The sequence below is a fragment of the Colias croceus genome, chromosome 4 (genome assembly GCF_905220415.1).
Source record: "Colias croceus chromosome 4, ilColCroc2.1".
NCBI classification, from domain to species: Eukaryota; Metazoa; Arthropoda; class Insecta; order Lepidoptera; family Pieridae; genus Colias; species Colias croceus.
In genome coordinates this window covers 10499657-10524776 of record NC_059540.1, presented here as the reverse complement: position 1 = coordinate 10524776, position 25120 = coordinate 10499657, and the positions used below count along the sequence as shown (strand labels likewise).

General features: G+C 33.0%; 2 protein-coding genes and 1 long non-coding RNA gene across 3 annotated transcripts in view; 1 reads left to right on the top strand and 2 right to left on the bottom strand.

Moving 5' to 3' along the window:
• Window positions 1-18298, bottom strand: part of LOC123690823 (SEC14-like protein 2) — a 37436-nt gene extending 19138 nt beyond the window's left edge. Inside the window, exon 1 of the mRNA XM_045634894.1 lies at window positions 18150-18298. Coding sequence (XP_045490850.1) covers window positions 18150-18212 — 63 coding nt within the window. The 5' untranslated portion in view covers window positions 18213-18298. The remainder of the gene's footprint in view (window positions 1-18149) is intronic.
• A 659-nt stretch (window positions 18299-18957) lies between these two features.
• LOC123691397 lies at window positions 18958-20435 on the bottom strand. Its single transcript, XM_045635767.1, has one exon. It carries the CDS (start codon window positions 20294-20296, stop codon window positions 19328-19330), a length of 969 nt encoding a protein of 322 aa, XP_045491723.1. The 5' UTR covers window positions 20297-20435; the 3' UTR covers window positions 18958-19327.
• Window positions 20436-21182: 747 nt separating this feature from the next.
• Window positions 21183-24834, top strand: LOC123691462. Its single transcript, XR_006751402.1, has 2 exons — window positions 21183-21265; window positions 24427-24834. It is a non-coding gene; the product is annotated as an uncharacterized LOC123691462 (long non-coding RNA).
• The last annotated feature ends 286 nt before the right edge of the window (window positions 24835-25120 follow it).

Sequence of the window (25120 nt, the reverse complement as noted above, 5' to 3'; positions counted from 1 at the left end):
TATTATATTTAGTCATTGTCTATGAAAAAATAAGTTTTACGCAAAGTGGCTTTTGTGTGACAAAAGTTTGACCTAATTTCTCCAGTAAACATACGAGTTGTATGATAAGCAATAAGCTCGTTGGCCTCCGATAATCATTTTTATGCATGGAGAGCAAAAAATGTTAATATTTCAAAATGAGGTTGCGCCATTATAGCTAGTGGCATAGGTCTTTTTCCATGCAAGTAAATTGGATTACTTATTGAAGACGACGTTTAAAAGTACTTAAATATACTGATGGAAGGAAATATATTCCTTCGAAGGGCAGCACACACTCTAAACAACACGTAAAAATAATTTAAAATAATTGTTCAACACAGAAAACTGCCATAAATGCGTGAATAAAAGCTTCCTTGACTAAAATAATTTGACCTTGTCCTTCAGTGTTTAATTGTCTGTATTATATTGTGGACTGGTTTTCTAAAAGATTAATTATTTAAAATAAAGATAGCTTAAACGCTTTTTGACATCGATAGATAGTTTACTAATTATACTTTCTATATATAGATTTTAACTAAAAAACTAAATTAAACTAAAAAAGTCACTAAAAGTATGGATGCAAGGCCTTGATTATATTCAGACGGAAGAGATTTTGAAGTTGGAAGTATAGAGACCTATCTAAATTACTCACACATACCCAAACACACACACATACACACACACACACACGCACGCGCGCGCGCACACCCACACACACAAACACACATACACACGCATGTTTAACAGTGATTTATATAATTTGTATTGTATAATTATTAAAAAAATTGTTTTTTTGTAAAAAAATTTATGCAAATGGAAGAAACTTGTTCCTATATTGTATGTATCATATTATTTTGGATAGTAAAATTATTGATTTATTGATTTATTTTCTGAATGGACGAGATAACTTTTACATCTCGAGTCTGATACTAAAATGACCGTGAAACAAAATCAATTTGTTTTCTATTTTTATCGACAAGGCATTTTTTTCGTGTAGTTACAATAAATGATGCAATTTTCATTTCAAGGAACCTCGCTTAAAATAGATTTGAATTAGCAATCACCCGAAAACTTTAAACTGGTATCATATTATTATTTCCAAGCAAGTTTTACTTTCATGATTTTCATTAATTTATTAAATACACACGTGGTAATCGTGGTATATAACTATAAGCAGGTTAGTAGTCTTGCATTTGAATATTATTTACGAATTGTATGAGTATGCTTTATTAGCAACTGTTTATGCGTTTACAACAAAGTTCATATTATCTGCTCACGAAGCATGATTAACTCAAAAAGAAAAGGATTTTCATACAGTTTTCACTAAACTATACAAAGTAAGTATGTAATAAGTTTGTTTCTGAATAATTATAGGTATTTGATTTATTTACAGACAATATTATAATAATTTATTTGAGACGATATACCTATGACCTAATATGAGAAAGAAAGAAAGAGGAATTTATTGTCATTTATTAGTTAAGCATTTCTGTATAAAATAATGTTGGTATTGTTATATTATTTTGAGCGGTGTTGCTTATCGCTGCATGTACACAAAACAATAAGTTTTATATTATTATTAATATAAAGAATAGAACAAAGAATTGCATGTATTAAAATTGTATTGTTTCTCATATGTCGAAGACCTTCAACCATAATGGAACCAAAGATATTAAAATACTCTACATGTAGCGTAATTCTATATAATAATTTGTTTATGGTCGACGTGTATTAGAAAGTTATTTATGTTTAGATTTCACTAGCACTGCATTTGTGATTTGCGTGCATTTAACTTAACCGTGTCAAGAATTTTCTTAATTTGATCTTAAGGTAATTTGCCCGTTTGAAAAATTATAAACAAAATATTTCGAGGTTATCGATCTTAATGAAGGTAAGATCATAGTATAAAGAATGGCTTAAGGCAGTCTCTATTGTCTATCTTTTTTTCTGTACTGTTTTGTTGATTTTTTTATTGTGAACAAAATGGAGCGATTTTAGACAAAGAAAAGCTGTTTTTCTCGCCGATATCTTCACTTAAATTGAAATTTTACCTTCAAACAGGAGTAATGAATAAAATCAGTGCATTACAAATAAAATCAGAAAGTATTTCAGCGGAATATATTCGTCAATGCAGTTTAATGCACTTCTCACTCTGTTTTGTTTTCTATTCTATAACATTTGCTTCCTTTCACTTGATTAAATTCATAATGCAAGAATTTTAATAAAATTCCGTATTCTAAAAAAATTGTTTCTTATGTCATCATAATAAATACTTCTGGTGCTTACTATTTTGTACATAATTTTTCTATAAAAATTATTGCTTGTTAATATTTTCGGTAAACAATTGTTTCCATTACTATGGAATTCTCTAATATTTTCGACATTCAGTGAAAGTTTGTAATAAAACTGTTGAAGATTAACGTCTTTTCTAACGGTTCGTTAATTTGGTACAAGTGTTTTTCCGTTCACTGCATAATATTAAATGGCATACGGTGTTAAATTTTGAATAAATCAAATTTATTCTTGTATGAAGACAAGTTTATTCGAAACTATTAGTCAGGTTTTTATTTTATATCAATGCAGTTTTTTTAAATCGATATAACGGTAAATAATTACGTACTTTTTATTCTATAACTGGAGGTTTTATTTGAATCTAAAGATTTACGGCATTCAATACAAAAGCGTTAAAAGTTAATAGAGTACAATAGGGATCTTTAAGAGGTCTGTTATTTTTTAATAATGGCTATTTTATTGCTTTTTGTGTTGAAATCAGGTTAACGGGTGCATCACGATGTAATAAGAAATGATGTTACAAATCATAAATGCTCGTTGCGGATATATATATATATATGTACGGAAATGAAAAACCTTCAATGTAATCTCATTTTGACCCCGTTTTACATTTATTATCTTTATAGATGATGCCATAATAGCATGTATAATTATATAGACATTTGTAGAGATGAATTGATTGATGTAAGCTAGATTTTTCCAGATCTTGAACACAATGTAGAGTATAAACTCTACCTCTTTTCGTTAAGAAACTCTTTCTTTATAGGAAAAAAAACTACCTACTCACAAAGTTATTATCTTTGCCTTGATGCTTGAATGAAGATTTAGTAGGGATATTATAACGAACCTATAGAACGTCTCCGAACTCTACATTACTTTATTTCATTTTGACCTATTTTCAATGTTATTATTATAATTATATGCGTTTTTAACTATTTTTAAAATAATTATATTATTTAACAGAAGAATTTTCAAAGATTAACTTTAAATTCTTGAAATATGCCTTGAAAGAAATCCCTGTACATAGACATTGCATAAGAATTTACATGTAAGGTACCCGCGGGTATTAAGGCCTGTCGGGCAATAAGGCCTAAGTAACAAAAAACGTACGAAATACAGTAGTTGACGATCAAGATTAGACCCACACAAGCTCAGAGCTTAAACAAGTCGCTGCGAAGTAGTTTACCAACGCTTGCACTCCACCCCGCGCCAGTGTCGTCGAAATCATTCAGCGATTCGGTCACGTGGCACGAATTATAAAAATTGGCTCCGGTAAAACGTAAGTTATTTTGAAAATATCATATTTACAAGCCTGTATTGACTGTCCGTTTATTAACTAATGTATGCATGTCCGTAGGCCACCGTATTAAAGAACTTATAGTTGTAAAAAATATTTTTTTTATTTTTTTCTGTTACCGCGTGATTGCCGGATAATAAGGCCTATAAAATTTTACTATAGGCCTTATTATACTCAATTTTTTTAAACTGTTATATAAGAAGGAGCGCGTTTTTGAAATGTTTTTGGTGGGTAGTATGTACGTAGATATATACATTTTCAATTTATTTATCATTGTTTTCAGTGCTTAAAGTCACGATGCCTCCCAAATGGGCATTGTGGTCAGAAGATGATCTGATCGCCGCTGTTAGAGCAGTACAAAGAGGAATTTTGAGTACGTTTAAGGCTGCAGAGAGATATAAGGTTCCTAGAAGAACAATCAGAAATCATCTGCAGTCTGGCAGCTAATCAAGAGAAAATAAATAGTAAAGAAGTGAATGGTAACAAAAGAAGGAAAAATAAACAAGACGAAAACTTTACTGACGTTAAAACAGGTAGAAAAGAAAAAACGAAGTTTAAAAAGGCATTAAATCCTAAGAAAGCTAAAAACATATCTGCAAGTAAGTCTACTACCGTCAAAGGTACCTAAATGAAAAAATGAAAATGAGGCAATGCTCGCGATGCTCCAAGTGGTACCACGAAGAGTGTGTTGGTTTGACTGCAGAAGATACTGATGAGTTTCAATGTCCTGGTGGATGCGAATAAAGACAATTTCTTTAATTTTCTAAGTCTACTATGCTTCCTATTGCTTTATGTTAATGATTATTGATCTCAAAAATACCAATTTACATAATATTAGTTGATTTTTGAATAGTTTAAAGTATAGGCCTTTTTACCCTACCCTAGTATAATAAGGCCTACAGACTGCGTTTTTTTTAAAGTTATATATTGTTTTTGTTTTTAAGCTAAAGAAGCTATTTTTTGTTGAAACTCTGTAGTAATTTAAGTCCATGACTGATTTATAATAAAACTTGTTGATTATGTTGGGTATTTTTCATTTTATTACAAATTTTCCTTAGCTAGGCCTTAATACCCGCGGGTACCTTATATGTAAAAATAAATAATAAGACAATAAAACGTTTTTTGTTCTGAAATATTCAAAAGCAACAATAGTAATGCCGCAAAAGTGTTAAACTCATTTGTTTATTTATTAATTAACAGTATTTTAACAAAACCGGATCCGACCTTTGGTCTAATGTTCTGTGAAGATTTTAGAGGACGACGAGTGACGACCCATTAACTATGGTAAGTACTTAAATAATTTATTAAATACTAGCTTCCGCCCGCGACTCCGTCCGCGCGAAAAAATTAAGATTAATTTTTTTTTCTAAGTATTTTTCCGGGATAAAAAGTATCCTATTTTATGCCCAGGATAATAAGGTATAATTATACCAAGTTTCATCGAAATCTAACCGTTAGTTTTCACGTGATGCCTTCACATACAGACAGACAGACAGACAGACGGACAGACAGACAAAAAATTTTTTAATCAAATATTTGGGTTTGGTATCGATCCAGGAACACCCCCTGCTATTTATTTTTTCAATATTTTCAATGTACAGAATTGACCCTTCTACAGATTTATTATATGTATAGATAAATATTCAGTATATTTATTAAAAAAAGGTGTAGCAACATTAAAGTAATTAACATTTGATTAATACATTATATCAAAGAATATTTTGTATCTTATATAAATAATAAATATTAAATACATAATTATATATTATGTTTTGTTGTCTTTAATGAATAATGAGGAAAAGGCTCTTTATAATCACATAGCAACAAATTATGTAATGTTATAACGATATTAAAATAAGTAAGTAAATAAAATAAATGCTATTTTCATACCAAAATACGTCAATCGAATCACACATATCTTAGAAAGGACCAAGGTTATCCTGTGGTCCTTCGACTGGGCGACCTTTAGGCATAGTATTTATTTATTTATTTATGCTTTATTGCTCAATATAAATTACAAAATGAGACTTAGCCTAGGATACATTACAACAAACGGCCGGCGGTCTTATCGCTAAATAGCGATTTCTTCCAGACAACCGGTTGTACATAGAGAAATTAAGTAAAGGAAAGTATATTGTATATTGATATTTGGAAACCTAAAAATAGCACATCAGTACAATTTTGGAGCACTATTTCTAACTTAATTAAACGTTCTTATGAATTAAAAAGTTCTATTATAACTATTAAGTTACATTACCTTGAAAAGAGCGATATCACTAATAGATTAGTAAATGCTTTATTTAATATTTTTTAACTTCTATTAACAAGAATAATAAAATATACTGTTGATATTCGTTTTAATGCTGATACACGGTGCTTCTCAACTTATAATAACTAACTATTTACTAAACCAGTTATTTTCAAGAAGTATATTATTTATAAAGATTCATACAGATAATAAAATACTTTTACAGCAACAGAGTACTCATTTTAAGTGCATTAAACGATACTTTAAAAATAAACTATTTTTATAAATACAGCCAGGAAATATTGTATAATATAATTATAGTAAAATACTGAGAATATAAATCAAAAATGTAAAAAGGATTTAATTTTATTTAAGTATGTATAATATATTTGGATCTACAAATACCTCATTTTATAAGTACATATAGGTTGTTACATATTAATAAGTACGTTTAATTGAATGACATGAATTTGAAAAAAATAACTGTCTACAAATTACAATAAAGTTTAAAGAGTTTATGTTCGTTTGTAAGTGTATTTGTATGAGACGATCTTTTTTAAATTCTCCTTTCCAAACGATCGATACGATACGAAATTTTTTAAATGCAATCCCTTTCATTTTTTTGTGAATAGGGAAGGTATGTTAGCTTTACTGATTTCTTAATAGTGCGATAACGATCGTATTAATCGCTTATAATCTTCTTATAATTCATAATAATATTACAAGCGTACAAAATTGTCTAGGTCCCTGAACGAGCGTGCCAAAGTCGCACGGAATATTAAGTATTGTTGCAATTGTTTGTCACGTGACGTTTGTTGCCAAATAGAGATAGACATGCGTGTGATGTGTCACAAGGATAATGTGTAGCTTACCGATTCGGCTTCGCCTGCGTGATCAAAGCATGAGATGCCTTACTACGGGAAAAAGTCGCTCTCAAGTCTCAACAAAAAAAAATTAACATTTCTCTTTACGTCATCCCACCTTTTACAATATTTTTTTTTTTTGCAAATCTAAATATGTTTGTTTGGAAATTAATATAAAACACATAAAAGTAGTTTTACAATAATGGTCTTGTATCGGAATTTGAGACAAACACTAATTATTATTAAAACAACTAGCGAGGTCAAGATATAATACATACAATTGCAACACCAATTAAACACAACACTGTAAGCTCATTTGGACATTTCATATATTTTCAGAATTTAATTGTCCGTGTAATTTTACATATGTAACAATCTCGTATTGCACCATATTATGATATTCAGGAAGTTTTTAGGGTTCCGTAGCCAAAATGGCAAAAACGGAACCCTTATAGTTTCGTCATGTCCGTCTGTCCGTCTGTCCGTCTGTCCGTCTGTCACAGCCGATTTACTCGGAAACTATAAGTACTACAGTGATGAAATTTGATGGGAATATGTGTTGTATGAACCGCTACAAAAATATGACACTAAATAGTAAAAAAAAGAATTGGGGGTGGGGCCCCCCATACATGTAACTGAGGGATGAAATTTTTTTTTTCGATGTACATACCCGTGTGGGGTATCAATGGAAAGGTCTTTTAAAATGATATAAAGTTTTCTAAAAAACATTTTTCTTAAAGTGAACGGTTTTTGAGATATCAGCTCTCAAAGTCGTAAAAAGTATGTCCCCCCCCTCTATTTTTATAACTACGGGGTATAAAATTCTAAAAAAAATAGAAGTGATGCATGCTAATTAACTCTTTCAACGATTTTTGGTTTGATCAAAGTATCTCTTATAGTTTTTGAGATAGGTTGATTTAACTGTAATTTATTATATTTGCTGCTACGGAACCCTTTGTGCGCGAGCCCGACTCGCACTTGGCCGGTTTTTTGAGTTGTAAGGGGACTGCAGACTGTGCTTCAATCACTTCAAAGGCCCTTTTTGCTAAAGACTCTTTCTTGTTAATTTTAATATTTATTGCACGCCTCATAAGCGAAGCGTTGAGGTGGGTACTACTGTCACTTCGCGCAAAACATCTGATTTTTCAAACTTAAAATGTCTTTATGTATCATACATTGCACTTGTAAGATAATACATACACACACATATTAAGAAAAAAACACTATTTTTAACATTCATGATATTTTTGATGTCATTTTTGTTATTTAAACTAGTTAAAAAACAGTTTAAAAAAGTTCTGTCTTGGACGTCCGTGTGTCTGTATGTGCGGAGGATTTTCTTGTTAACACGATAGCGACCGAAATACTTTACTAATCGAGTCTTTTTTTTTCTCTTACGCTTGAGTATGCTCAGGAATAGAACCCTTTTATTTTTCAGGGTCTGATTCGATGTGGTTTAATTGTTATTAAATAAACAAAAAAAAAATATCGACTGTTCTCCATAATTTTAGTATATCTATATATATTCTTTATTTTATTTTTTTTTATATTTATAGTGTACTTAAAATTCACCATTATAAACTCGATTCTTTATACTATAAGCCAAGGTTTAAAAAAATAAGTTGGTAGTCAGTCCCTTAAACCTGCGCAGTTTCACATCTAGGTGGGGCCACAAGAAAAATAGCTCAATTATTAGGGTTCATACGCACTATGCGGGTAGCCGCATTGCGGGTAGCCGTCCGGCTGACCGCAGGATGCGGTTGCGAATGCGGCCAGCCGGACGGCTACCCGCAATGCGGCTACCCGCATAGTGCGGTTGAAGAACCGTTGCGATTTGCGGTCATGTCGATCCATTTCAAAGATGGAAATGGAAGAAGTTGCAGCTATTTACTACATTTACACACGTTACGTATAGAAGAAAAGCAAAGAAAGAAGTACTGGGTGCATCCTTATTTGCAAACACGAGATGAGAGCAAGCATTTTGCAACCACGTGCACACACTCACTCAATGGCGGGCAGCCGCAGACTGAACCGCACAGTGCGTATAGCAACCGTCCGGCTGGCCGTCACTCGGGCCGCAGCTCTCCGAGCAACCGGAGCGGTCTGCGGGTAGCCGCATCGCAGTGCGCATAGAAATGAATATTACGTACATAATTGTGCTTGCGGTCAGCCGGACGGCTACCCGCAACGCGGCTACCCGCATAGTGCGTATGAACCCTTACGGTACCGCTTTCTTTACTTTTCCAACTGTTTTTATTCTTTATTTTTCAACACAAGTAATTTACAGGTATGTATACCCAAAACATTACAAGGCAGTTACTTAACTAAAATTACATCATTTTTTATGACTAAGAAAGAACACAATAATATTTTTAAATTTATATAAACTTAAATAAAATATATCGCATTCATTGCTGTGAGCGAGCACGTCATTGAGCAGCTTTATTCCTCGTATAAGGGGAGCATTCCTACCACTCTTCGTTCGCCCTCCCGACTGGACGGTGAACAAATCGCGAAGGCGTCGCAGGCCCACGTCCAGAGGACCCGCCACGCTGTACATGATCTTAGGCGGAACGTTTAAACAGATCTGCTCTAGTGCGTCTGGGTTGTCCACGCCCCCGTGTAACAGTTGGTACATATGTATTAGCATATAATATTTGCGTCGCGACTCCAGTGACATAAAGCCTGTCATGCCATAAACAAATAAGGAGGGATAAATGTATGGATAGTATCCGTACATCTTTTTATAAATAAATCTGCAAAATTTCTTTTGTACTTTTTCGAGCTTTAAAATATATTTATGTTCATAGGGGTCCCATATAGTACAATTATACTCGAGGCTGCTTCTTACATATGCGGTATAAAGAGAGATGGCACATTTAATATTATCAAAATTATGACTAGTACGGATTATAAATCCTAGCGTTTTTAGGGATTTGTTACACAAGTTAATTATATGCTCTTTAAAATCTAAGCGAGATGTAAAGGTGACACCTAAATCTTTTATATTTGAAACGCGCTGCAAATTTAAATTATTTAGTTTGTAATTGAAGTTTTGTTGCACTAGAGAGCGCGAAAAGCTCATTATTTTGCACTTTTCAGTGTTGAAAAGCAAACTATTTTCTACACCCCACCGGGCAACAGAATTTATATCGTTTTGAAGCATCTGGTGATCAGTAAAGTTATTAACTGTCAAGTATAACTTGAGGTCATCAGCAAACATCAGACATCTAGCGGTGCTGACTACATTTGGCAAATCGTTTATTAAAATTAAAAACTGGGTTGGCCCTAAATTCGAGCCTTGACTTATACCCGATCTCGTGTAATACATATATGATTTATAATTTCCTAACTGTAAATACTGTTTCCTATCTTTTAGGTAATTAGCGAAAAATTGTAAGAGCTTCGGATTGAAGCCAAATAGAGCAAATTTATATAATAGTATGTCGTTGTCTATTTTATCAAAAGCTTTTTGATAATCAAAATAGGCGACGTCAACTTGTTTCTTTTCATCCATACGTGCGTTTACATAGCTTACAAAATTTGTGAGATTAGTTGTTGTCGATCGCTTGGATCTGAACCCATGTTGACAATCACTCAAATGAGGTTCAATTTGTCTTTTAATTCGATTATTAAGTAGCATCTCAAATAACTTACCAAATGTCGACAACACGGCTATGGGTCTATAGTTAGTTATATCACAGTTATCACTATTTTTTTGTATGGGAGTCACACGGGAAATTTTCCATACAGCGGGGTATAATGACTGCTCTATGGATAAATTATATATGTGTAACAAGGGACTCAGAAAAACCGATATACAATCCTTAACTACGAAGGGCGGGATACCGTCCGGTCCGGCGGCAGAATGCGACTTTAATTTTTTACTGACCTGTTTTAACTCAGAAGGTTTAAATTTATCAATTTTTACATATAAAGAATCATTAAAGTTTGAATCAGAAATTTGTAAAGCTTCTTCGACGTTTAAGCGGGGAGAATTTTGCAAAAATACAGAACTAAAATATTCAGCGAACGAATTTGAGACAGTACAAGAGCATTGGCACATGAGAACAAGTGTATCTACATACTTATATTATATACACCTTTATAAATAATCAATTTTATTGTAAAGGATGAGATTATGAGGCGTGCACTTTTGGATTTTCCAAACTTTTTAAAATTATAAAGCTGAAGAGTTTGTTTGTTTGAACGCACTAATCTCAGGAACTTCTGGTCCGATTTGAAAAATTATTTCGGTGTTAGATAGCCCATTTATCGAGAAAGACTATATTATGTCACCACGCTAAGACCAACAGGAGCGGAGCAATGCGGGTGAAACCGCGGAGCACAGCTAGTTTTAAATATTTGTTATTTTGGACTCACGCCGGCACTGTATTTATTTCAACGCATTTCGTGAGTTTGTGTTGGCAATGACATCCATGCTAATATTATTTACGTTTTTAATACACGCCGTTTCCTTTTGTTTTAAAGAATGAAAATATTAAATCTACACAATATTTTACGAAACTACTAAAAAAAGATAACATAAACAAAAGATTATCATACATATTCTATGTAGCTTCAGCAGTAGGTACCTACCTACGGACTTATTTCATAATTCAAAATCGCATTAGTTATTAACTTATTAGTAGGTAATCTTTACGTACCTAGAAGGCTTCAATTTATTGTTTCTTATTACCTAAATGTCCAATGATACTATTGTTTGATCTCATGTGGACAAACGGAGCGAACCGCGCTATAAAAGACCGTGAAAAATTGAAAGTGCCGCCGCGGCCGTGCACCTCAAAAGTATTTCTACTGTATACATATGCACTGTTGTCTGTGGTATTTTCCTACATTTTCGTATTTCTTCAAATTTGTACTGTGATGTAAAAAGCCTTCACATCTTCCACGGATGTTAACAACAATAAGAGCTTTACTGTGCATGTTTCTTGGTGTACTTCAATTAGCATTTATTACTGCTAAGTGCTAGTATTTTTATTTTATTTTCCTTTAAATTGTTAACATGTTGAGATCATTTGTCAATAACGCCAAAAGCGGAATAAAAATTGTTATTGGGTTTAACCTCTCGTTGCTGCGTAGAAAAAATCTTTTTTATTTTGTTTCTAACTAAAAAAAAAATACAACTTCATTATTTCACACAACAGTTATTATTAATGACCAAATAGCTTTCTCTATTTTTTTTCGGGTTAATAGATAATTATTGCAGTTTGCGGGTCGACCGCAGCGCAAAATTTTTAAATATATTATATAATATTTTAAATGTTTTATTCTAATTTAAATAATATTTCTATCAATCCAGCATCCTTAATATTAATTAGCCAGCGTAGATAAACAGAAAAAATTAAATTACCATCCTTTCACAAACCTCCATTCCTATATACCTACTTATGTATAATTAATTACTTAATCCTCCGTTGTAAAGAATAGATACTATATGGTCTATGACCTACTTTAATCGTACGGTCTATGCCAAAAAAATGTTCACATAGTTCTCATTGAAATAACTCGCAAATCTTAAAAAATAACGTTGTAAAAAACAATGACCTTTTAAAATTGACAATATTATCGCGACTTTATGTAGACCTATTTGCGTAGCATTTACCATTTATGAGATTTTGCTCAACCTGATTTTTTAAACCTTGAATATATTTATTTAAATTTCGAAAGTTAAATTGGTACCAGAATGGATATATTCGTGATTTTTTTATGTTATTTACAAATAATAATATATTAACGGTGCATTGAGACCAAACGAACATAGAGCTAGAGCAAGAGCATTCTTTCGTCTTCTCTATCTTTAAAGAGTAAACGAAAACTCGTATTCAGTTTTGTGTAGTATAAGAACATTGCATAGAATCTTTTCGAACGCACTAAGCACACCGAAAGAATGCTCTACGCCTGTTCACACTAAAAGAATTTGACATAGTGGGGTTAGAAAGAGCGTTCGTTAATTTGATGTAACTGTACCGTAGTCCGTAAGAGGATCTCTTAATATAAGGATAAAAATGCATGTATGTAGTATGCATGCATTTGTGTTAACCAAATACTCATAAAATTAATTTAAATTCACACAATATATTTAGCTTTTGAACTAGATGCAAGCAAAGAATTATTATGGTACAATACAATGATATAATACCTCGTCTTTAACAATGGTGGCCGTGACCCTTAGGCCTTAACTGCAGTATGCAAGCCAGTTTATATTATCGATAATAATAAAGTAGCAATATTTATTACTTTAATGACAGTACGTACTTAAGAATACAATATTTATAGATTGACAGAAATAAAGATGAGTACCTAGAGTCGAAAATAGAGAGAGGGAAAAGAAGAGGCTAAACCTTATTATTGCGAACAGAACAAATCTTTTGATTTTTTTTTATGAAAATAGAGTTCTAACATGCGCTAATACAAACATAGTGTCATCTAGATTGCAGTGGCGTAGCTATCATATGGCCGGCAGGTGGTGCAGTGCACCAGGGCCCCGGAGCTCAGGGGGCCCTCAAACCTCAGATTTGAAAAAAAAAACAATTTAAATATATTTTTTTAAGTAAATAAAAAAAAATCTTGTGAGCAGGCTCGAGCCATTTTTTTATTTTTTTTTTTCAAATCAACAATTATAGAACTCCTTATTCAACATTTCCAACCTTGTTTCCAACACATGCGCCAAGCGTCCTCGATAGGCATGTGCTGTTTGTTATCGTTAGTTCGGTTATTTGGTAGTTTTGATGAGTACGCCCGTAGTACATTGGATCAGCGATAAGCTCACGTGCTTGACGGTAGTGAGACCAATTCGCCAATTCCACCCATCAACTTTTTAATGAAACTTTAATTCGATCTTGCCTTGCATGAGTTCTCAATTATGATATTTGTGGCGATGTTTTCAACTTTCTGGGGTCTGGGACGTACTACAATAGTTGACGCTAGTTGTGACTTGTGTCGCTGACTGTTGTAATTCGTAATTCCCTATTACCAGCCTTATTTCATCAAGTATCACCACTATCACTACTAATGCTATGATTTCTATTCCGCACATCCATCCATCCGGCACCAAATTCTGCTAGAACTCATTTTCGCTAAAAAAATTTCCAATGACAAAATATGTATTCGATACCGATTGCAGCACAACGGTAACCGTATAATCTATGATAGCTCTCAACATGATCGACAACAAAAAATAAACAACGTTATTCTAAACTCAAATTCAAAACAAATGAGCTACTTCACGGAAAAAAGAAACAGTAAATATCGCAGTGTAAACTGCTTAAACAACGGGGTACCCACTTCATTTTACAGTGTAACAGAGAATTTTCCAGTCCAAACTGAGATTTTAACAGTTACACTGGATTGTTTACAGTTCGATACACTAAATTCATCAATGTTTCCAGTAAAACAGCATTCGACAAGTTCGCCTCCGACATTTATCGTTAATTGCAATAGAAGATGAGGCGGCATCAAACTTGGATTTGAGTGAAATTATAGACGAATTCGCAAAAATTAAAGCGCGCAAGAGATTGTGAATTGGGCGGAGAATTCTGTTAAAAATCGTTTTTTCCATTAATTAATCTCATCTGTATAATAAATATTCTATATTGTCATGTGCGTCGTTGTTTATTTATTCCCTTTTTCTTCTATTAAACACATGGACAGTCTAATAGAGACGACGTATGGATTTAGCCTACTAGAGATAAGTTCACTTACTGTTTTCTATTCTTATTCTTATCAATAATTTTGAAGGCAAATATAAGTTCAAACTACGCGGAAAGAGGGGAGGAGGAGGGCCCGATTCTTTCCCTATGCATCAGGGCCCTTGTCTTCCTAGCTACGCCACTGCTAGATTGTAGTTAATATCAAATCACTACATAGTATTAAAACTAAGTAGCTTTCTATGTCCTTATATCACTATGTATGCTTAAATTTTTTAAACTACGCAACGGATTTAGATGCGTTTTTTTAATATAAAGAGCTAGATGGAGTGATTCAAGACATAGTAAAAGAGAGTTCAAGAGGGAGGTTGTAGTATATAATTTATTAGGTTTTAGAGAAAGCGGGCGAAGCCGCGTGGATGTCGCATCTTCATTCTTCAATATTATTGTTGTTGGCGTTCTAACTATTATTTACTGTATTTCTGTGACAATGGTTTAAAATAACTAATACAAAATACAGAAATAATTTAAATATTATCTTATAATATAAAAATGAATCCCAAAATGTGTTGGTAAGCGCATAACTTTAGAACAGCCATCGACCACACAACCACACGTGGTTGTGTGGTCGATGAGAACAGCTGAACCGATTTCTTTAATTCTTTTTTTATTATATTCCTTGAAGTACGAGGATGGTTCTTAAGTAGAGAAAACGTGAATATGTACCACGGGCGAAGTCGGGGCGGACCGCTAGTGCTTTGATATATTTTTTTGATGCATCATACAGGCAGCGAGGCAAGCATTACTTTCTAATGAGCATTCAAAAGTATGATAATTGCGTCCAAAATATTTTAGAAACCACGAAATATGAATACCTAACATGTTGTTCATTTGTAAAATACTTATATTGTTGTTGCTATACACAATATGTATACAATAATACTATCAACGCATTAAGTATATATAGGTAATAGATATCTATTTTAAATATTGAAATTACTTCTTTTACTATTACTTTTTAAAGTTCTAAAATAAAATATAGAAACTAGCTTTCCACCCGCGGCATCGCCCGCGCAGTCAAAGAAAAATCCGCATAGTTCCCGTTCTCGTGGGATTTCCGGGTTTCTCGGGTATCAAAATATCTCTATACAAAATTTCATGCAAATTGGTTCAGTAGTTAAGGCGTGATTAAGTAACAGACAGACAGACAGAGTTACTTTCGCATTTATAATATTAGTATGGATTACTAAATTGTATTGTAATATCTATATTTTGTTAACAGTCACCAGACACCACCTAAGTTGCTGGTTATCTTTTGTCTAATGTTCTTCTTTGAATAGATTAATTAAAATTTTAGATAAGTAAATGAGTGGAATTTTTTGGAAGGACATACCTAGGTTACCTACTGTTGAGAAAACACAACTTGAGCAGTTTGTTACAACTAAGGATAGCTAACAAAATAATTTTTATTTTATTACGTAGATAATATTTTAATATTTTAGATGTTACGCGAGAATTATGTATTATGTTTAATATAGTATACTTATCCCGGTGTAAATTGTTCGAAACAGCTTATTTGTTTAAATAATACAATGAATAAATCGCAAGAAACATCCATTAAAAAGTCTCGTTTATTTGATTTTTATTAGGTACTAGTGGTCCGCCCCGGCTTCGCCCGTGGTACCTACATGTTTAAACTATCCTATCTCTCAAGTTGGATCGAACTGCACATAGTGTGCGAATTTCATTATAATCGGTTATGTGGTTTAGGAGTCCATTGAAGACAAACATTGTGACACGAGATTTATATATAATAGACTAGTGGTCCGCCCCGGCTTCGCCCGTGGTACCTACATGTTTAAACTATCCTATCTCTCAAGTTGGATCGAACTGCACATAGTGTGCGAATTTCATTATAATCGGTTATGTGGTTTAGGAGTCCATTGAAGACAAACATTGTGACACGAGATTTATATATAATAGACTAGTGGTCCGCCCCGGCTTCGCCCGTGGTACCTACATGTTTAAACTATCCTATCTCTCAAGTTGGATCGAACTGCACATAGTGTGCGAATTTCATTATAATCGGTTATGTGGTTTAGGAGTCCATTGAAGACAAACATTGTGACACGAGATTTATATATAATAGACTAGTGGTCCGCCCCGGCTTCGCCCGTGGTACCTACATGTTTAAACTATCCTATCTCTCAAGTTGGATCGAACTGCAGTCTGCACATAGTGTGCGAATTTCATTATAATCGGTTATGTGGTTTAGGAGTCCATTGAAGACAAACATTGTGACACGAGATTTATATATAATAGAGAAAATATGTATTTTACTTATTTTCAAGTATAAGTATGTCTACACACTTATGCTATCTGGTAGAGATCACTTGTCAGCTTCTTGTCACTGTCAGTGATAAGACTGCACCTATGTACGTGTATGTACAATAATTATTATCCTATTTTGCTGTTTTCCTTTGGTATACAATAAACTTATCCTTATCTTAACTAATAGGTACGTCACTAATTGATATCTAATAAATAAAACCTAAATATAAAAAAAAAACTTATCACCAGTCGTGATTCAGTCTCTAATATTGTAATTCAAATGATGCTTTTTGTGTCTTAATAATTTACCATTGTTACCATCATTATCGCCTTCATCGTAATTACTGACGCAAACTAAATGAAATAATGTCTCGTAATAATTTCTACAATAACATCAATCTGATATACCTAATGTTAAAGATAATAATATTCTTACCTATTTAGATGCATTAACAAATTAACAATGATAACATATTATATTATGATATCAATATAATTTTTATGTAAATATCACAAACGAAGCGATAATGCTTACGATAACGTTAGCGTTTCACGTACATACCTAGGTATTTTTTTTAAGCTATTGCATTGCATAGCTTCTATCGCGGGCCTTGAGCGCGGGGACCGAATCGAGAAATTCCGTAACGAAAAAACCTCACGCTCCCCACTCCGACGGGCGGAGATGTGGCTTGAAGGCATAGCATGCAATAGCTTTACCGCGGCAGTCCCCGAGTGCCACACGTCGTTTTTTTAATTACGCAATTGTTTTTATCCGACTGTACCTGAAGCTGAGTTATGTTTTTAGGTAGGTAGGTAATTGTACATTTTATATTTATTTTTTAACTAGCGGTCCACCCCGGCTTCGCCCGTGGTACATATTTACGTTTTCTCTACATAAGAACCATCCTCGTATTTCAAGGAATATAATAAAAAAAGAATATTCGAAATAGGTTCAGCCGTTCTCAAGTTATGCGCTTACCAACACATTTTGGGATTCATTTTTAATTTTTATATAGTTACCTATAAGATTTTAGCGTCACTGAGCGAACGCTTCTAAAATAATAATAGGTAGGTATGTAGAGATGCGCTTTTTATATTTTTTTTAAATAATCATTACATATAAAGAATAAAAATGTAATTTTTTAATTTTTTAAAGTACTTAAGTACTTACAAATTAAATCGAGATTTTTCATATTTATTATTAGTTATACATATTCCATAATAGAACTATTTAATTCGCTAACAAGAAATTGTATGTTTTGATAGTGAGAGCTGCAGCAAACCTAGTTTTGAAGGGAAATTTACTATAATATTTGATTCACCGGCGCCTACATCTCTAATAAACATAGATTTACCGTAACCTAAACCTACATTGCTTGACGCTACGGCCAGTGTAATAAGCTTAGCTAATATATTTTGTCTTTACATACCTTCATTAAAGCGAAGCGCTGGTCATCATCAATGCCCATAACAGAGTTAGAAGTTGGTGCCATTTTTTTAATATTACGAACTTTTTCACAAACACAATACCGTTCACGTCAATACGTGAATGCGTTGCGCGCGCGGACACGCGAATGAATCCGAAACGAAACGAACGAAGAACGATATCCACCGCACACGATACAATGAATGAAGGCCGGATGCGGAAAGCGGTACGGGTCCGGGTAGTGCCGTGGAAACTGGAAGCTCCCAGTATTGTATTATTTTTTTTAATATGATCATAGGCATAGGCTTAATTAGATAAAATGAAATTGAATAAAAAACGTTTTTCGACGTTATTTCATTCATATATTATTTCAGGTAGCGGCGCATAAATAAAAATGTAAATTCATAATATGTACCTATTTATTATTATAATGATTTTCTTTGTAATCGTCTGCTTTTCCCGTGTGCTATTATTTTATTGTGCGTGGGAAAAAGAAGATTAATTTTGAATTAATATAAAAAAATTGTAATTATGTACATGTAATTATGTATGGGTTACATAAAAATAAAAATTAATTGGTAGGCTTCAACTCGCCAATCCGACCGCGACACAAGGCAAAGTCCTTATTTACGAGATTTTTTATAGGTTTTTTCAGTCAATGAAAATACCTAAGTTGAATTGAAAAAAAAAATCGATATGAGGTGTTTTATTCATAATTTCTCGTTCTTTTTACTCAATGGGATTTGGGAATATTAATTAAAAAAGTTCTTAGAGATTATGATTTATGGGATATTTGAAAATAAAATATTATGTGCAATAAATAATATTTAATCAATTCAGATTCTAAATAATTTTATTTTCTTATTAAAGTAGATATGAATCTTATTTGGTATGCAAATAGATAGTACCTAACAAGTTTATAATGGATGTAGGTATACTGACAATGACTGAAGCCGTAATGTAATATTTAATTTAATTACATTAAAAATTAAAAATGGAAATACTGATTCAATTTACAATTGTATAGGTAAGAAAGTATGAGAGATTTCAAATAATATTCTTCAGTTTAATTTGTACCAGCCAATTGATAAATTCTTTTTTCCATCTAACTTTTTTTACAGTCTCATGTTGTTGCGCTTACTGCTATACCAAGACAACTATCAAAAATATAGATGTTCTTAATCAGTTCATGACTGTGAAAATAACACCGCCCCGCTCTGGCTCATCATCATGAACCTCTTTATCACTGCCTTCGGGGTCTGATTCAGATTCTGAATCATCACTATCTCGCTCAGTACTTCTATAGGCACCAAATTTAGATGTATCATCCGGTAAAGCAGGCATCTTCACACCCACTCTTGCTAACAGTTTCTCAGCTGCATGCATCGCTTCTATTTCTTTTAAGTGAACATAATAGTCTTGCTGTAGTTTTAATGATTCTTCCAAACTAAGTACTTTTGCTGGACCATGAACTATAGGTGGAGGTGTCGCTGCAGTAACCTCCCAATATTTATGCTTTTTTCTCTGTATCTCCTTTTCGGGATTGTGTACATCTGATGTTGTTGTCTTATATGGCTTGAAGTGACCTGTTGTTTTTGGTTTAACGTTTTTATTTTCAGTTTTCTCAACAATATATTTAACATGTGGGACTTCTCCAATACTGAGTAGATCTTCTGGTGTAATGAGTGGTTTTTCAGGTCTGAGAACTTTAACTTTCTTTTCTTCTGTTGTTTTCTGACTTAATATATGTAAAACGTCTTCTGGCTCACTGTCGTCATCAGAATCAAGATAGGTATTTTTGTTTTGTTCTATTTTACCTTGCCATTCTATATCTTGCACCGAATTCTTATCAATTGAGTTCAACTTCATATTACTGAATAAATTACAAGTCTGCTCTTCTTCTTCTTTGGCTTTTATTTCTGCTAAGATTTTGTCATAGAATGCTTGAATTTTTGCTCCTTTATCTGCTAATTTACTTATAAATGGCTTATTGTTTAATAGTTTCAGCTGGCGATCTCTTAGTTCAAGTAATTCTGCCATAGTTTTAGAAGATAAATCGGCTATTTTTCCATCAATCTCGCTTTTAGGAGGCGGAGGTAGAATACCAGGTATTTTTTTGTTTATTTTCTTCATTATATTTAAAACTGTCATAATATGTAAAACAAATACAGAATTGTTGATGACAAAATCTAAAATGACCTCAGGCAGAATATAAGTTGAATAACATAAAAATACTTTTGCATAAATTTACTAGACTGAACAAATATAGACAAATATTTATAAATAAACCTAACCTAAACAAGTCAATGTCACGCCAATGTCAAAAATCAAAAAAGCACCTTACAGTTTACACAGACTATGCAACATACTACGAAACAGATTAAGTATTAGTAACTTACTACGAAGCCATTCTGTGAAGCCCACAGAGTGAAGCCATTCTACGAAGTCAGAAGTTTTATGGGCATTTTCGCCAAAATGTCTACAATCCAATTCACGGGATGTCCCACACATAAAAATTGCAAAAAAACTCAGGATTTTTAATTTAGAAGTGTTGAATTAATTTTAAATAGAAGGATGACTTAAGATTTCTTGTTTTTTATTTTACTTATGAGAAAATTAACCCAAAGTTCCAAAATTTAATCCTGAAAACTGACATCTTACGGATTGCAGTACTGTCCCCTTTTCGAAATGTGATCTTTATTTAACAATTTCTCAGCAATTTCGCTATTTATTACTTACTGCAAACGTTTAAATTATTGTAATTTCGTTGTAGTTTTCAAGTGTAATAAACTCATAATACATTTTAATACAATTATATTATTTAAAATTAGTTTTAATCGTGTCCCCTTGGTATCTGTTATATATCATTTACGGTAACTGGACATGTCCTGCACCGTTACCGTAAATGCTCAATAATTTCGTTCGGTTTTTTTTCTACCTTCCACAATTTTTTTATACAAATAGCAACACCAAATCGAACACGAGCTATGTCAGCAAGAAGCTTATATCCTCTATTATATGTCAGCAACCATTTGAAGTGTCAGCCGTTTTAGCGTTCATTTTTGACAGTGTTGTGAGCGGTAACGGTCATTTTGCAAAGTTTTCACCTCATACTGAGCGGTAAGTGTTTCACGATTTTAGAAAGATTTTGTAATGTTAATGTTAAAACAAAGGTAGTAGACTACAAGCCCGCATAGGAAAAAAATATGGGTCAAATGAACCACCAGGGGACATATCTAGAACGATAGCAGAGCAAAAAATAATAAGATTCATCACTATGCCGTCACTTGTAAGTTGTCCAACTGAGTGCAGATGAGAATTGAAAAGTACAGGTAGACTCGGTAAATTTTGGTCATTTGACCATGTACGGCATTCTTAACCATCGATAGATCCATTAAAAATAATAAGAAACCGCTCAGTGCCGTACAAAAATGGTGGTTCACAAAGTCGGAATTTTTATTTAATTTCCGAGAGTTACCGGGGGTAAATTTGGTCATTTGACCATGTACGGCATCTGTGTCATACTATGCCTATACTGCGTTTAATCCATTATTCCGCAACGCCGTACAAAAATCATGGGGATAAGGGGAAAAAATCGAGAGTTGCAATCCGCTCTCTTTCCCCACTCCAGGGGGTCATTTGACTAAGTACGGCTTCAGTTCCAAAACATTATCTAGCACTCAAAAGTACTATTAAAAGCAATGCCGTCAAAAAATAATTGTTCTTTTAAATGTATACCAATAATCATCTTAATTTCATCGAATTCTTGATATAAAGAGCTGTAAGGTCATTTGACCCTGTACGGGAACTTTTTTTTTAACATGATATTGTAAAATTCAATTGTTGTATAGTATTGCCGTTCAAAAGAAACCGTTCTAAAAAAAGTTATAGAGAAATGCAAAAACAGAAATTTTGTAAAAGTTTAAACATCGTAGATTAATGAAATATAATAGTTTTCTACACTTTATTCGTTGTTTTAAATAGTATTAACATAGATAAATTAGGAAAAAACGATGCCGTACATTTTTGTGCAGACCACATCTTTTAGGCTGATGAAAGCGACGAAATCTACAATTTTAAGGGTGCTTTATGGCCATTTGATACAGTACGGCATTAACATATTTTTACCCAACTACGGCAAAGCAAAAGGAGGGTTATGATTTTGACAGGTCATGTATGTATGTTCATCTATTCCCTCGTAACTTCTAAACTACTTATCAGAATTCGACAAATGACATATCATTAGAAGCGTCTGAATTGTTCACTGGATAACCAGCGACCAGCTAGCTAAAGGCTATATGGGGTTTCACAAAATCTAATGTGGCGCCCTCTAGCGGACAAAACATACGGAGTAAAAAAATAAAGTTAAGATAAATATGCCGTGTTAGGTATCATTTGAAAGCGCTTTACTTGTACATTTTGAATATGTATATATTACTAGCATTTGCTTGTGACTTTACCTGTATTCATGGGCTGATTGCATATAATTCACATCTTTTCGTTCATAGCTTCTTTATTAGTTCATCAATTTAACGGAGTCCATTCCACCTGACTCCGACTTTCCAAGGTGATAATTAACCACCTCGAGCTTCTTAATATTAATGTATATTTATATTTTATTATCAAAATATAAAGCAAACATTTCGTTATATGGATTTTTTTCTTTTTCAGATTTTTCCCCTTTGAACCAACGAAAATGTACGGCACATGAAAAAATATTATCTATGCATAAAATACTTTAAAAATAAATTTATTTCGTGTTGTGTCAAATGACCCCCTGGAGTGGGGAAAGAGAGGGGATTACAACTCTCGATTTTTTCCCCTTGTCCCCATGATTTTTGTACGGCGTTGCGGAATAATGGATTAAAAGCAGTATAGGCATAGTATGACACAGATGCCGTACATGGTCAAATGACCAAATTTACCCCCGGTAACTCTCGGAAATTAAATAAAAATTCCGACTTTGTGGACCACCATTTTTGTACGGCACTGAGCGGTTTCTTATTATTTTTAATGGATCTATCGATGGTTAAGAATGCCGTACATGGTCAAATGACCAAAATTTACCGAGTCTACCTGTACTTTTCAATTCTCATCTGCACTCAGTTGGACAGCTTACAAGTGACGGCATAGTGATGAATCTTATTATTTTTTGCTCTGCTATCGTTCTAGATATGTCCCCTGGTGGTTCATTTGACCCATATTTTTTTCCTATGCGGGCTTGTAGTCTATAGTTTCACATGGTGACATTATTTGTGGCTTTATATAGAATAAAGATATTCAATTATCTTAACATATAATCAGTTTATGATTAAAAATCTAAGAGAAGATGTGCGACCGTTACGTCCTTTTCGTTACCAAATGGCTGGTAACGTATTAGCTGGACAAAAAAAGTAACGAACAGGACAGCGTAAATATGTGGATACACTGAGAGAATTTTTAGTACTATTTAATTTTTAATTGCTCTGCTTATTAGCCACCTGCCAAATGTAACTTGAGGTTTATAAATTTGCTTTTGCTCTGAATTTAAATTTATAACAAAATGCATGTCAACTATGAGAAAAATATGCTAGCTACAAAACTACATTAAGTAAAAGCTTTATATTTTTTAAATTACGGCCATGGTCGAATTTTGCTAGGTGGCTCGATTTAAGTCTCTAAGTGTATTTTTAGAAGATGTTGTTTTGACTTTTTTTAAATTACGTATGTTAATTTAAATAAGATAATTAATTATTAAAAAAAAAAAGATTTTTGATTTTAACTAATAGTATGAACACAAACCGTTTTGAACTTTCGTTATTTTTATATAAGCGCAGGGCCCTTGCAGTCCGGAGCAACATGCTGGCGCGAAGATTTGCCAGGTGCACTACTGACGTTAAAAAATTGTTATTTAAAACATATTCCATGTGCATGTATACGTGTCAATTGTGGTGCAACTTCACAAATAAAGCGATTTCTTCATTGAGAGTGCAGTATAATAACGCATACAGACTCTTCATGAAACTGCCCAGGTTCTGTAGTGCATCTGGCATGTTTTTGGAGACGAGGGTCCCGGATTTCAGGGCTTTAATGAGATCTCGAATCGCAAATTTTTGGGAGAGAATGAGACGCTCCAGTAATAGTATTCTGGTGGCTGCCTCTAACTATTATGACAATCCAGTACTTCTGTACTGGTGCAAAGTTCACTCACCATATTATGCTAGGGATAAACCTATAAAGCCAAGAAAAAACTATATAAGTCGATTCTTGTCCGTCTGTTTGTTTGTAATTTTATGTTTTAGGTACTTATAAAAATGGCACATACCGCTGCCGAAAAAATTAAGCGGTATAGGGAACGAATAAAAAGTGATCCCCAAAAATATGAAGAGTATCGTAAGAAAAATATAGACCGACTTAAACAAAAGCGCAAGAAGATTTTGATTTTTTTTTGAAGTTAAATGAAACAGCATTTTTGGTGCTATAATTGTGATTTTAGACGCCTAGACACAATAGATTTTCTATTGTGTCTGTGATTCCGGGGGCTGAGGGATTAAGAACAACTTTTTATACTAAGTGAAAATTTTAAAACCTAAGCTCGTTTTAAAAACAATTATAGACTGAATTGTTGATTTTTGATCTCATGTAAACATGTGCCTTAAATAATACCTAATGTAATGAAAGTCAAATAAAAATGATGAAAAGTAAGGTAAGCGGGTGTATTTAATTAGTCCCAGTATGTCCTCAACTTTACTATGTCAGGACCGTTACTGATTGGTCAGATATACGTGACTGTCCCCTGAAATATTGAAGAGTTTTGATAGTTTTTCTTTATTTTGTGAAAAAAAATTTAATACTTTTTTATATAATTTCGAAACAAATGCATTCTCAAGTACTGATTGGTATTGAAATTCAAGATTTGCCCCTAGTTATTTCATTAATAAAATAAAAGTTAAGTATTGCATTTTCGTAAAAGTAACGGTCATGACAATTTGTTAC